The sequence below is a fragment of the Spodoptera frugiperda genome, chromosome 28, assembly GCF_023101765.2.
Source record: "Spodoptera frugiperda isolate SF20-4 chromosome 28, AGI-APGP_CSIRO_Sfru_2.0, whole genome shotgun sequence".
In the NCBI taxonomy this organism is placed as follows: domain Eukaryota; kingdom Metazoa; phylum Arthropoda; class Insecta; order Lepidoptera; family Noctuidae; genus Spodoptera; species Spodoptera frugiperda.
The window spans coordinates 12,775,911-12,790,575 of record NC_064239.1 but is presented as its reverse complement, the minus strand read 5'-3'; the positions used below and the strand labels follow the sequence as shown (position 1 = coordinate 12,790,575).

The following is a 14,665-nucleotide window of genomic DNA, read 5'->3' as shown; positions in this document are numbered from 1 at the left end:
GGCTATATTTTTCTCTTTGACCACGTGAGCGAAACCAAAGCGAAAAGTTATCACAGATGAAATGATGAAATATATAAATCAAGTTTTTCCACACGAACAAAATCATGACCTAAGCAACAACAAGAATTACCTAAATGTTAACTATTACTAAATCCCTCCTCATTGTATGCAAATAAGAAAAAAACCCACAATTTCAATGCGAATAGTGTGACTTTTAGCACGTGACTTTACTGCTCACTACCACAACAATACAACTATAACAATATAATATGAAGAAAAGTACAGTTATTACAACTCCTCTACCACTATTTACCATACAATGTAACAATACTCTATCTTGACGTAGTACATAATGTTAGGTACTACATCACATCAAGGGCTGATTTTTCAATCAGATCATTTTAAATTGTAAAATAAAAAATGACATTTGACAGTAAATTCAAAGTTATTTCACCGATATTTATTTGGCGTTGTAAAATCGGCCCTTTTGATTACGTTTACTAGTTTAACTGTTTACGGACTATAAAAAAAGAAAATGAATATGTTTAAAAAATAAGCTACATATGTATCTTAAAAACCTAGTCACTTTTTTTAGATTTTGATTATAATGAATATTTCCGTAAGGATAGATAAGGCCCTGAATACCATTTTGAAACTATTTGGTATACAAATCTAAATATACCGCAATATATTAGATTCCGAACTGTTGTAATCCAAACAAGTTTAGTTTCTTAGAACTGATACAGACAAAACATCGTTTTGAGTATATTTTATCGTGCCATTGTTCGCTGTAGCGGTGACCACACATTTACTTTGCGAAGATACTATCATACAAATTCGTGTCAGCTACAAACAGCTGTAGACTAATCTGTAATAAATTAATTATTATGTTATCGGCTTACTCACGTAGTGTTTTGACGAGGAACTCGACTAGTTTCAAGCCATGCTAGAGATACAATAAAATCATAATCTGTAATAGTTTGGGATACGGGGTATTCTAGTCAAATCGGACGGTTCCTGACGGAATGTTAGAAACAATCATCTCGTGATCTTTCTCACAATTTCCTCATTTTCCGCGATTTACAGTTATCCAGAATTAAGGTACACATTCCTAGAGAACGCGATTTCTCACACAATTAAATGGAGAAACATGGAGATCACACACGGAGAAATACCTAAAACCTAATAGAGATAATAATATATTATCTATCTATGTAGGTACGGTACATTATAGTTGAAAGTGACGTTAAATACTAAAGAAAGATATGAGACGTGTCGTTATAGCGGAAGATCGGGAAACAGAATGTATGAAACATAACCACGTGACCGTTTTAAATTGTTTCATGTAGGGTGTACAACTACATAAATAGAGCTATGTTGTATATGATAATGTCCATACATTATTTTCTAGTCGTGCACTGATATTCACTTTACATGTGCCTATAGCCAACCTGGTGAGGTTCAAGTCATGAGCTATGATGAAATGGAAAAATAATTATACTTACCTATGTGCGTTTATTATCCAGATCTTACGATTCTAAGTTTGAAATTGTTTGTTTTACGTATTCGGCAGGATGCCAATAAAATTTAATTAATACAACATAATTTATTAGCTATTATGAATCAACTGATAAATACCGTACCTATGGCACAGAATAATAAGTAAACTTATGGTCAGTTACTAATTAATGGTTAATAGTAACGATTTTATTCAAATAGGAAACAAAATTTTACATCATTCGATTTAAAACACGAATAAAACTTTGGGTTGAACTTACCTACGTACAATGTGTTTGTTGATTTAGTTAGTAGGTAATATTGTTTTAAATTATTAGTATCCAGCAGGATTGCAATAAAACGTAATAAGTAAATCATTAGGTACGTAGTGTTATGAATCAGCTGATACCTACGTTTTCTTTGAAGATACGAGTACTACTTTCATTGATTGTTTCTGCACTCTAAGATTATTGAAAATGTGTTAACAATCAAATCATTAATGTATGTTGAAGATTTTTTTTTTCGCTTTCTAACTGCCTACTCGCGCGACGTCTTGCGTGTACGGCTGTGTGCGTGACATGTTGGGCGATTCTGTTTATTGGTGACGGATTATTCTGAAAGACGGCCAAACTTAAATAATTTATTATAGCTGTGTTTTTAACTATTGGCCAGAAACCTTATTTTAAATTGAAAATTTTTTACTTCCGTGACATGCTCCCGAGTTCTGTCAAGGTTTCAAATCTGCACCCTAATATATTCTGTTTGTTATATTAGGTTCGTAAGTAAATAGGTATTGCTGAGCCTGCGAAAGACCTTGCAGTTACTCTGGCTCGAAGCAGGAGTAGGAACGGGGCGATTTTTTATCAATAAGAGTCTTATATTACCTCTTGCTGAGGCAAGTCTTCTGCGTTGGGTGAGCCCAAGGCAGAAGACGCTACTAATTAGAATGAACAGTTTGGTGGAAGTTGTGATACAATGCTCAAAATGTGCTCTTTCTGGTTAGGTCTAGTATTTTTTGGAATTCATTAATTACAAATGAATTGGAAAATCGCTTGTGACTTAGGAAGTACGCGGAAACTATATAAAACGCTCGTTTTCTATAACGGAACAGATATTTACTACATTAACCATCGAATGTGTGTGTTTTCAAAATTGTTACAATCTGTATTGAAATATCATGTTACAACTAAACAGCCGCGTTGTAGATTATTATCATAAGTCGATAAAGTGTTCGTTTAAATGATTCGCTTTTTGCTTTACTGTAACATAACAATAAAAACAGTGCATAGTTATGTACTCGCTAAAGACACAAAAACAAAAATGTTATTTACGAAAAAATGTAATCTTTTTAATATTTTTTATTGCTTTTAGTGGTGTCACTGTTTATTACGTCAATTTAAGAGATGTATCCGTTGGGCCACCGTACATTATGCATTCTGCACGATCTAACAATTTGTCCTGTCATTACGATGATGAAGGAGACGTGCTTCCATGGGCTGAAGGTTCCAACTTTTCGCCAAAGTTCAATTCGATATTCTTTCACGAAACATCATGTCGAGGAGGCTTAAACTCTCGTCAGGCGTGCTCCATCGAGTCTGCGGCGAGGGCACATCCAAGGAGACAAATTTATGTTCTGTTCAGTGGACCCATTACGAAGCTGGTGTATCAAAGAAGTTGCATTGCTAAATTACGGCTCCTACCAAATATAAATTTTGCAAGAGTGCACATAGAGGAATATGCAAACAATACCCCTTTGGACGCCTTAGTTGCAAGTGAGGAATTCAAAGAGAGCAAATGGCGCATAGAACACACATCAGATATCCTCAGATATTTGACCCTGTACAAGTGGGGGGGAGTGTATCTGGACACAGACATGATGGTCGTGAGATCTCTGACACCGCTCGGTCACAATTGGGTAGCGAAGGAAGACAACAGGCTCGTGAACGCAGCAGCTGTGGCCATTTCTATGGACCACCTCGGAAGACGACTCGCGAATGCTATAGTAAAGTAAGCATTATCATAGTTTCAATAAGACTTATTTTATATTTCTCTAAAATAATAGTTTTTACCAACATATCAGTCATAGGCCACGGGATGAATGATAAATCCACTAACGCTGACAATGATTTCCACTTGGAAGCGGCTCCTTATGACCAAATTATTTTCACAACGTCAACACCTAGTTATGTATATTTTCAGTGAAGTGAAATCGACGTATAGGCCTGATCTTTTCATACATAATGGTCCAGGCGCGATGACGAGAGTGCTATACCAGATGTGCAATAAATCCGATCCGAACGAATGGTCTGCCAACACATGTCAAGGTAAATCTATCAATTTCTAAATTAAATCTCTAAATCTTTTCCCATTTCCAATATTAGAAATGGTATTAGGTACTTTGATTTAGTAATCAGAACTAATATTATGAGCCATGGATTGGAATCATGTTTTCTTCGGACCTTCATGGAAAGAGCGTACATACTAGCCCCTTAGAAGGTCGAGACGGTATTGTTGCAGATGTCCTTAGGCGACACTGATCGCATACCATCTGCTCGTTTGTCCCTAATTCCATATTATTACTTTTTTCAGGTCTCGAAGTGTATGGTCCAGAATATTTTTACCCACTCTACTATACCAGAAATAACGAGTATTTCAAAGCTGGAACGCTGAGGAACGTGACAAATGCGTACACTCATCATTTATGGAACAAAATAACTTACAATACGACGATAGAAAAGGATTCCCCTTATGACAAAATGGCGCAGAAACTTTGCCCTCTAATTTATGAGATGTATGGAGATGAATTTGGGACATAAACAGGTCAAATTACATTTTAAAAGATTAATGATTTTTCTGTTACACCTATTCACTAGCCTTTGCTCACGACTTCGTCCGTGTATTATAATAATATTATTAGAATTCAGATATATTTACTTTCAATTTATTTGGTATCGATTTAAATATTTTATGTATTCGATTTAGTTTTATGTAAGTATTCCATTTAATTTTTATGTTACCGATAATCTAGGCAGAATTATCGGACCACATAATCGCTTTGCCGCCTCACTCACTGCATAAGAAGTAAATAAATTCTCAAATCTTCAGTCAATTCTATTAAAGAATTCTTCCACACAAATTTTTATCCCCTTAGGGGACGAATTTTGGAAATTATAAAAAAGGTATTAAAACAAATATGGATATTGATACGTAAATTATAAAATTACCTATTTTTACTTTAATAGTGAGGAAAATGATAATTTATTTTCTGTACCGTTGACGTCATTGCGCCATCTTTTTTATTTCATTTTATTAATAAACAATCCTTTTAAAATTAATATATTATTAATTTATTATGATCTATATATAGATATGTACAAGTTAGGTAGTTGTTAACTAAGGAAATGAGGATTAATTTCCTAATTAGGAATATTTTGAAGACCATTCTTGATATTTACTTTACCAAATAATTATGCCACCTATGTGTATCTCTGCTGGGTAATTTTAAATATTTATTTATTTATTAATATATAGGTAATTTTATTATTGCTATTATGGGATATTATCCGAACTCGATGTTACTATTACCAATTTTGAAATCGAAACATATAATAATACTTTGATAGACCGACCTCAAAGTTCCTTAATATTTAGTAATCAATACAATACATACGGTACTAGACCAACGAGAAAACAAAAAATCTTCACAAAGGCAAAAAAGATAAAAATGCTCCAATAATTATAAGATTGTTTGATTTCGTAACTTGTTGACATTTCAATTGAGACAAACAAACAAACAAACCAATTTAGGTATTTATTTGCATTTTATCAAAAACAAAGATCAGATTTGCAGACAGATAAAACAGTTAAATCGGTATCTACATTTGGAAAGGTCGTGCAAATTATCCGGTTCTTATTTTCATATCTATATGACATTGTTTATCTGTAGGTGATAACATCTATTTACCATCTAATATTAGTTTTAATATACTATCACGATATTAAGGAGATTAATACCTATACATTAATTGGTAATTTGATATGCAAAAGTTCTCTTACATAACATAGTATAAAGCTTGTTATTTCATGAAGCTTAGCTATGTTTATGAATACATTGTGGGTTTCATTTTAATAATTATAATCAGAAACATCCTTGTCCTTATCTCAAGTTACTTGAAGTCGGTGCATACTCTTTCGCTATTGTCTATTATCAGACGTCTTTAAAATTCCATCCATTTTTGCCAGTTAATTTATCACAGTAAAATGATGGAACCTTCCATTTCCACTCTTACAGAGAATTTACGAAACATGAGGTTTTAAAATCACTTTATTCGTCTCGTGTGACCAGTTGTCTGTGGGGAGAATCTACAATTTTATCTTAAAGAACAATAGGTAGGTACATTCCGAGTACAAAAATACCAAACACGTCTAATAAAGCTAATCAAATCAATTCGCCATGTTGCAAATTTTCAATACGAAATTCAAGTCTGCTTCCAAACCTGCTTGATTGAATGTAAACTGTGGTGCTGATACAATAAAGTCTAATTTCTGTTGAAAGACATTGAATGACAGATACCATGAGGTCATCAAGGTAGGTGGACATTTACGTAATGCATTAACATTGTCCGTATGTATTTGATACCGACACAAGACGCCTTGACTAGGCCACTGCATAAATATGTAGGTATTGCCATTTTCAAAATCTAAGATTCAAGTGTAACCATGCCAGAGTTCCTGAGCTGCGGACAACATAGCGGGTTTATCGGCGGACTCCGGCTCGAAAAGCCGGAGTAGGAACGGGGTGGTTTTTAGTCAGGAAGAGTCTGCACTCCCTCTTGCCAGGGCGATCCTGTCGAGAGAAGACAATGAATGATATTACCACCTCAAAAAAAAACCAGAGCTACATCCTAATCGATCGAGAATTCCAGAAACAAAATAAAATACCTAAAAGGTAAAACCTCAGATTGTAGTGGCACATCACACACCTACAATAAAATCCGCAAATCCGTGACTAGAAATACCGATTAGCATTCAGAAAATAATAAAAATAGAAGAAGAATAATGTTTGACTATTAAAATAACCTATTTTATATGTAGACGGCTATGTAAGTATGGGTGAATAAGTATGTTCTAATGCAAAGTCGTGCAAAACGAACAAATGTTAAAAACATTTCCGTTCCTTCTCATAATTTAGCATACCTGTTCGAGATTCCTCGAACACTTAACAAATCAAAATTACTATTAGCATAGGTAGAAACCTAAAACCAGTAAAAACACGACATATTTATTTTAAGGCCATTTCTGTAGGAATCGGTTTTAAATGTAACTGACGTACATGTGAATTTGCATAGAATTCGTTTTATATTAAATTTATCTCTAATATTATTGATACATCTACATTATTAAATGCTTCTTTAATTAATTAATAAATTCAAATACTTCATTGGTAGTTACATATTTTCCGCAATAATTTCATTCAGTGCATTTCTGTTATCAACACAGTGCTCACGTAACAACTAATTAACATTACATTACACCAAAAAGCAGTAAAAATAGCGCCTTTATCCTCAACATTATGCACGCTGCGCAAGCGCAGAGATACCCATACATTCCTCTTTTATCTTCCATTTTGAATTCCAACAACGCGTCTGGACTTTTAAGGTCGAAATTTTAACACCACGGTAAAACCAACTTTACCACTTCATGATAAAGTTGCCTATTGCCTAAAGAGACTGATCCTTAGTATATTTTAAGGCTCTACATAGGTGCACGCAATAGTATTGATACTGGACCAGAGATTAGCCTTAAAGCTATTTCTAGAATGGTTGGGTTTTATCTAAATCAGGTTTTTCTTGTTCAGACTTAGAAATGATTGGTTTTATGCTTATAAGTGCAGTTTAATGGCTCACTATTTTATTAGGAGTTACATACGTATGTATGGAATTTGTATTCTGAGATATTAATTAATACTTTTAGTCTAGACTTCTTAAGGCTATCAGTGATACTATGAAATTGGTTCAGAAATTTACAAGTTAGCGTTCAAGATGCAAGACTAAGGTTTGAAATAGGTATCCTGTTTTGACTATTAGGTCATTTTAGAGATCTCAATGTATCCTAATTTTAGTAAAAGTCTAGTCTAGGATTGACGCCAATTTCTGATTATTACTAGCCAGCAAGCTAATCAGCATGCCTTATTATCCTTCGTATCCATAAAGAAAATAACTAACATGTCACTATACAATGTAAATTTAAAAACAGTAAAACTTCAATATTTTCTTAAAAGTTGTAAACAAAGTTATTTAAAGTGTCCGAGTAATGAGCACCAATATAACTACAGGTTAATGCTTGCTGTATTATACTAGCGCCGGTAGTAAAAACATAATGATCGTAAAGAGGCCGCGGCTAGATAACCAACTTTAAAAATCCATCTTCAAAGCGTTCAACAAATGTTTTGTTTTTATTTTTAGTGAGAACATAGTTTAGAAAATATATTACTTTTTGTCAAATACGTCTAAGTGCTCTTGTCCATTGCATTGCATCGTCGCAACGAAACAATGCAACAACATCATAAAAAATATTTATTATGGAAAAAGATGGTACAACGACGCAGCGCAGCGCAACGGACAAATTTTAATGAACCCGGGGTCTTAAGGGACTTTTGAAACGTATATCAGTCAATTCGTCAGTGAAGCTAGGTGCTAGTCCCAAGATGTAGATTCGCATAGAGAAAAGCATTGTTTCTTTATTACTCAATGGTGAATTTGTTGCAAATGCGACGTCATTGCGCGAGATGTCTTGTTCGATCTTTTGTGATATCTGAATACGTGCTCGCTATTATAACCATCAGTTAACACATCAGGGAAAAAATGGTGTAAATGTATGTCATTCATTTTCGTTTTTTCCCTTGAAATATTGAAATATTTTTCCTTAATACTAAATATACCTAACACGATATCAATTCTCCAACCATCCTCAACAGCTTTTAACAAATCATTGCAAAAAAATCATTGTAATTTGCCTTATAATATATGCAGGACCATAAAATATTTTGAAATATAGCTCAAGAAATCGTATAAAATGTCATTAGATCATCGCAAAGCGTTTGACCGGTTGGTTACGCAAACACGGTGAGGTCACCTCCAGCACAGGAGGAAAAAATATATAAAACTAAAGTAGATAAACATTACATTTATGAAAGAAATGCAGCCACACGATGACACATTTGAATGCAATATACGTAAACATCATGATACACATAACCAATTTTTCATGGTCTCGCTTTGCATCATCTTTCCGTACATTTCAACGGCCAGTTTATATTGGTTTATGCATAACTTGAAATGCAGTTGTGTTTGTTACCTTATGTGGTTACTTATGTGAACTGTATTCATTGCAAGTTATTTTATTATTCATTCATGATTTTAGTACGCTTGTATTAATGAATTCGAGAATTCGCAAGCAGACGCATTGGGTCCAACGTAAAAAATATTCTTAATTTACGGTTAATAAATGCGACTATCAAACAAGGACATATTTTAGGACCAATACTGGTATACTAATTTTATTTCGAATTCAATGATACTTTGGCTAAGTGAGAATTAAACTGCAAATTAAATATTCAGGCCTTCACATATTGATGAGCAAAATCAGTTTTGAGAATTAACGATAAATTGGTCGTTCATCGTCAAATATGACTATTAAGATTTAAGGGATCAATACTCAAACATCACAATAACACTCATAAAGTTACTATAACCTTGGCATTAGCGTTACAAATTGCATCAGTAATGGAACTAATCGTACATAACATTGAATTTCTTAATGCGTGCATTTAAATTTCTTCTGAACGTTGCCTTTATGAATTATTCTAAAATTACACTAATTTTCTTCTCAGATATATTTAAGAATAACTTCGTTAATTATTATGCTAACCAACTTGTCTATATTTCCTACAATGGCTAAAAATGGCATTAAAATTAAGATAGATGAATTCTTTTTATAACTATTATATTTGTTCAATATTATTGTGCCTCTTGTGTGTGTGTGTGTGTGTTGTAGTGTCAATGTATGTAGAGGTCGTTTATGAATAAATATACCGCATCAAAACTATTTATGGATCTTCTGCTTACACTTTCGATTATATACATATACTAGCGGACCCGACAGACGTTGTCCTGTCTACACGTCTTTAATATAAAAATTTGTCGGATCCAATGTAAATGTAAGTTTTCCGAAAGTGTAAAATAAAATAAAACATTCCAAAATCAACAACTACTAATAAATTAAAAAATAATTAAAAAAACATTGTCTAGCGGACAAAATTGTGAATCTAAACCATTCTCAGATCCCCTTGTACACACACAAAAAATTACATCAAATTCGGTCCAGTCTTTTAAGAGAAGTTCAGTGACATACACACGTACAGAAGAATTATATATATAAAGATAGTCATAACAAAAAAGTGTATCTACAAGCATAATCTTTATGTCAAAGAATACTATATCACCTAAGTTTTCCAAGAAAATTATACAATAATAAAATACCAAATTCGTAGTCAATACTCTATTATTTAGGACTGAATTATTTATAGCCAGCTACTAGCCTGACCTTGTGCCCTACTACAACCGAATTTAGAACTCGGTAACCATGGCAACAATCCGAAACAAACACGTTACTTATTATCTTCATGTTTAGTTCTGTTTATAAATAAAACTAAGTAATTCTTGCTCCATTTAAACTCTCTGATAAGAGGTTAACTATGAGAAACGTTGTGTAATATGTATTAACTTGAGACTCTTAATAATTAGTTTAGTATTTTTATACGAAAAGATTTAATTCTCGTAGTTTGGTTATGTATCCGAAAGATGGCTGGTTGTGGTTAAATGCGGAGAGCTCTTGAGCTCTCTGGTGTTCTATGAAAGTACTAGCTATGTTCAGAAATAGGCTGATGATAATGACAACATCAAAGATGATGATGATGATGACTGCATTAAACTGTTTAACCACTATATGTTATCCTATGATTTACTAGGACTAATAACTACTATTAAGATAAGAGTCTACTACAGTAAAGTTCTACTGATGAGTCGGGCAAAATTACCACAAAGTAAATAATTTTAACAGCCATTCCACGAATAAAAGTCATCATATCAAGCCACAGTTTATGCAAAAGAGAAGCCAAAACGGCATCAATTATTTCGGTGGCGCCATTCCAATTCGGAGTTTCCTGTATAAAAACGTGAGGCAAATAGCCATGTAACTATAATGTAATATAGTTAAATAGACCACGCTGTTAAACTGCATAGTACCCATGACCTTGGATTCTCGTCTAGTCTCATTTTAATAGTTTTTGTACACACGGTTTTAGTTCAGCTATAACAGACCTATTTACCATGGTCTCCCTTTGTATGATCTTTCCTCACATTTGACAGTCCGTTTATACTGGTTTTGTGGAGCTTCATGTGTAGTCTGTGCCCATTATAAATTCAGACTTGCGTGGGAGTTGATCTATGGAAGATAAAAGGGATTTGTTCGACATGGTACCGCATAAAAGCCTTGCCATGGTAAATTGAGCGTTAAGCGTTATTTTATGGCTAGATTTAAATACAAAGTTGCGGTTTTTTGGTGTATTAAGTTACAAAGCTGAGTTTAAATTGGGTTTTACGGTAATTGTCTTAGATTTAATTGGTATTTTTTGCTGATTTTGCGCTGGTGTTTAGCAACAGGTTCATACAATGACATTTTTTACGACACAATTAGAGCAGAATTTATTGTATAGAATTTCTATCGAAAACCTTGATCAATCCAGAGATTTCAGATTGAGATCAGTTATTCATTTCGGTCTAAGTTCTATCTTTCCTTGAAAAACAATGTAAGTATTCCTACAAGTATCTAATTACATATGTTCAGTTGGTCAGTGTTATTCTGTTGTAACCAATTAACTATTATATTAAACAATGACTTATCAGTGTTGTTATCAAATCCGAGTTGTTGTAGTACGTAATTGTGTGATTGAGTAGAGTACCTACACTTGTACAGTAAGTGAAGTAGTTCGTCGATATTTCAATCTTAATATTAGAATAGAGCTAACAGATTTTTCATTATTAATTATTATCTATGTTGCAGTTTTTACAAAAATGTGTGCTGTGTTGATAGCTTATTTAAGGGTAAAACAGAAGAGGGGTTGAATAAATGTAGAACATCTATTCACCCCCTTCCTGTATCTATTCATCTTATGAATAATATTCACTCCGTTTAAGATTATACAAGTGTCCCTAATCAAAATTAAATCGTTTAGTTTGCTAGTCAAAATTTCCTTTACAATCTAAAAATCCAATTTATTTCTTAAAATATCTAAGAATGTCACATGATTATAAATGAAAACACATTAATTTCATTATAACTTAAAGTTTCATATCTCCATCCAGACACCCAACCTCCAGTTCTAAACAATGTAGTCTGCATCACGCATTATATGAGTCATATTTCAAATGGTCGATGGTAGCCATAGACCATGAACCAGCAACCTGTCTCATACAAGTACAGGGGCGCGGCGAGGTCGTCTGGCAATCGACTCCAATCGGCATCAATCGACTGCGCCTTATCAATGAAGAATGTGACTTAAATTTTAATTGCATTAGTTTTTATTTAAACTAAATTGGTTGGTGGATCACCTTGTAGGACGAAAAGACGGTGTTGTGGACACCAAATCTCTCAGGGAATCAAAGGAATCAATTCACGATATTTTCGAAGCCAAAAGGAGCCAATTCACGATATTTTCGAAAAACCGAAAAATGCCTAATAATTCTTTGTACGACCCGGGAATCGAACCCGAGACCCCTTGCCTGGCAGTCGCACATGCGACCACTCGAACAACTAGGCAGAAGAGAACATTGAATTTATTTACTCCTAATACTCAAAAATTTTCAGAAAATATTACTGACCATTGTTAGATACCAGATACAACACCAGACTCCATTATACCACACAACATTTCAAATAACCCAATAATAAGGACTACTCGATGATCAAAACTAAGATCCTTTACTCAATACAGAATGAAATAAATATTTTATTAAACTCTCAGGCTCGCAGTAGCTAAAGGTACTTTAAAATGGCGATTTTTTCACCAAGCTACACAAGTCTGGCTACGCAACTATTTTATTGATATGGCCTGCGGCTATATACGGCAGATACTTATTAGACAAGACACATAAAAATGTACAAGTAACCAACTTGTGGGTTTAGTTAGCTGTATGACATACAAGCTTTAATGAAGTTAGGAAACTAAATGAGCAGTTAAAGGTAGATAAATACTTGTAATTTTGTTGACAACTGACATGCCCATTTTTAGTTGATTAGAGCTAACGCAATACCTATTTACTTTTTTAATATTATAAGAAAATAGACCCAAATTGGACGAATATTATGGAGTAGGTCGTCAAAGGCGTTCAAGAAAACGTTTGTTTGATCATCAATCTTGTTCAAAACGGATTAGCGATTCCAAACTTTTGCATAAATTAAAGTCGAATTTTTATGTTGAAGAATTTGGTTATTTTCAATCAAGAAATTAGAAGTACAAAATGTATTCGTAACATTCGTTTATCTTTAAATACTCATGTCACATTTTACGCCAGACACCAGTTTACCTTCAAATTACCCGATATCTAACTTCAGGATTTTAACCGAAACACGTGAAATACCGATCGATTCCCATACTGCTAACTAAAGAATAAACTCTCAAATTATTCTATGTCAGCTCTAAATAATAAATTTATATTGGCAGAACGACAGGTCGCGTGGGCGGCTAAATGTCTGGACATGAATTTTAATGTAGTATTCAAATTACGCCAGTAAAACGAATTTGGTTCAAGTTTATGTATTTTGGGACTGGTGTACACTTACGAACGAATTTGTGTATTGAATAAGTTTACAACTGCAAGTGACATAATGTTACATGACGTCTTTGATCTTTTATTCTTCGAAACAAGGTGCAAGTCCATGCTTTGCATATCATCATCATAGCCAGTGACAGTTCAATGCTGATCCATGGGACTCCTCAAGGGAGCTTTTCATAATCTCCATTCTTGGCAAATGGGTATGTTATTCAAGATTAACACGTTAAACGCCACGGAGATCACCGCTGACCGAGGGACGTTAGCGGATGATTTGCTTTCAACAGTTTTCTATTAGCAGTCAAAAGCTTAATAAAACGACCAATGACCCATTCACAAGACATGATTAAGGATTTTGAACACCCTAAAATTAGAAAATACAATATTTCTTATATTAAAATTATACCAGACATGCGCTTAAACCACTATGAATTATAAATGAACTTTACTATGCATTATAACCAGTTAACGTCAAACCATTTAACCAGCACCTTTATACCACCTGGGTGGTCTTCTACTCTCATCCTACAAAGTAAGTGGGTCAGTCAGTTTGTTGCCGATTTCTATCGACAACACTGAACGTCTGTAGTTTCCCTGTCAGCCACTGTATTTATTGGCTATCTAGATAGACAGTTACAAGCAGATGTCTGGCTATAACCTGCCAGTCTATAGCCATGGCTAAATATGGATACTTACATGTGATTAGTTTGTATAGAACAGTGAGAATGGCATTTTCTTTTATGCATGAAACTGAGTTTCACAGTAACTTCAAAGAGTCTTAAGTATTAGATGGTTTTATTGGATTCCAACGTTTTATTATTAAGTTGTTTTTTGTAAATCAGGCACCATTTTCCTATCCTCGCACTTGAACGACCTTCACCAAGCACCAAGTCATTACTCATGTATAAAATTATAACTTTAAAATAAACAAAATCCAGTTCACATTACGTAAATATAATATTTTTCAAGCGAAGACGAGATCACCTTTATTTTTGCCAGTTATTTGATAGTGGAGGTCGTGTGATAACGGGCGGTTAGTTAATCACGAGAGGATGACATCATTTCATTAACACGAGTGTGTCCATAGCCTAGTGAACGAGTTTGTCATTTGTTTTCTAGCTAATACTAGGAATAATACGTACGATAAGTTGTTGTGAATTAAGTTGGGTCTATGATTGTGTTTATTATGAAGTCGTATTAGTTGTTATATTTGTAGTTCTAGTATGTCTTTAGTTGATAAACTTTGCAACGTTGGATAGGTTGCTTCTTCGCAAGGG

The 14,665-nt window shown here is 33.7% G+C and overlaps 2 protein-coding genes across 11 annotated transcripts in view; one reads left to right on the top strand and one right to left on the bottom strand.

The window, feature by feature from the left end:
• The window catches only part of LOC118265080 (muscle-specific protein 300 kDa), a 193,513-nt gene that overhangs the window by 130,450 nt on the left and 48,398 nt on the right, over positions 1–14,665 (bottom strand). The window lies entirely within an intron of this gene.
• On the top strand, positions 2,600–4,342 carry LOC118265600 (lactosylceramide 4-alpha-galactosyltransferase). Of its 2 annotated transcripts, XM_035578576.2 has the most exons (4): positions 2,603–2,726; positions 2,869–3,504; positions 3,697–3,821; positions 4,087–4,342. In XM_035578576.2, exons 2-4 carry the CDS (start codon positions 2,927–2,929, stop codon positions 4,311–4,313), a joined length of 930 nt encoding a protein of 309 aa, XP_035434469.2. In that variant the 5' UTR covers positions 2,603–2,726; positions 2,869–2,926; the 3' UTR covers positions 4,314–4,342. The 2 variants fall into 2 exon arrangements, with proteins under 2 accessions (XP_035434468.2, XP_035434469.2); XM_035578575.2 differs by having other exon boundaries at positions 2,600–3,504.

What these genes read in the sequence shown, in the direction of transcription:
- LOC118265600 (XM_035578575.2), top strand. Translation starts at nt 2,789, where the DNA reads ATGTACTCGCTAAAGACACAAAAACAAAAATGTTATTTACGAAAAAAT. An exon ending in CTCGCGAATGCTATAGTAAA is followed by an intron (nt 3,505 to 3,696) that starts GTAAGCATTATC and finishes GTATATTTTCAG; the next exon opens with TGAAGTGAAATCGACGTATA. An exon ending in GTCTGCCAACACATGTCAAG is followed by an intron (nt 3,822 to 4,086) that starts GTAAATCTATCA and finishes TACTTTTTTCAG; the next exon opens with GTCTCGAAGTGTATGGTCCA.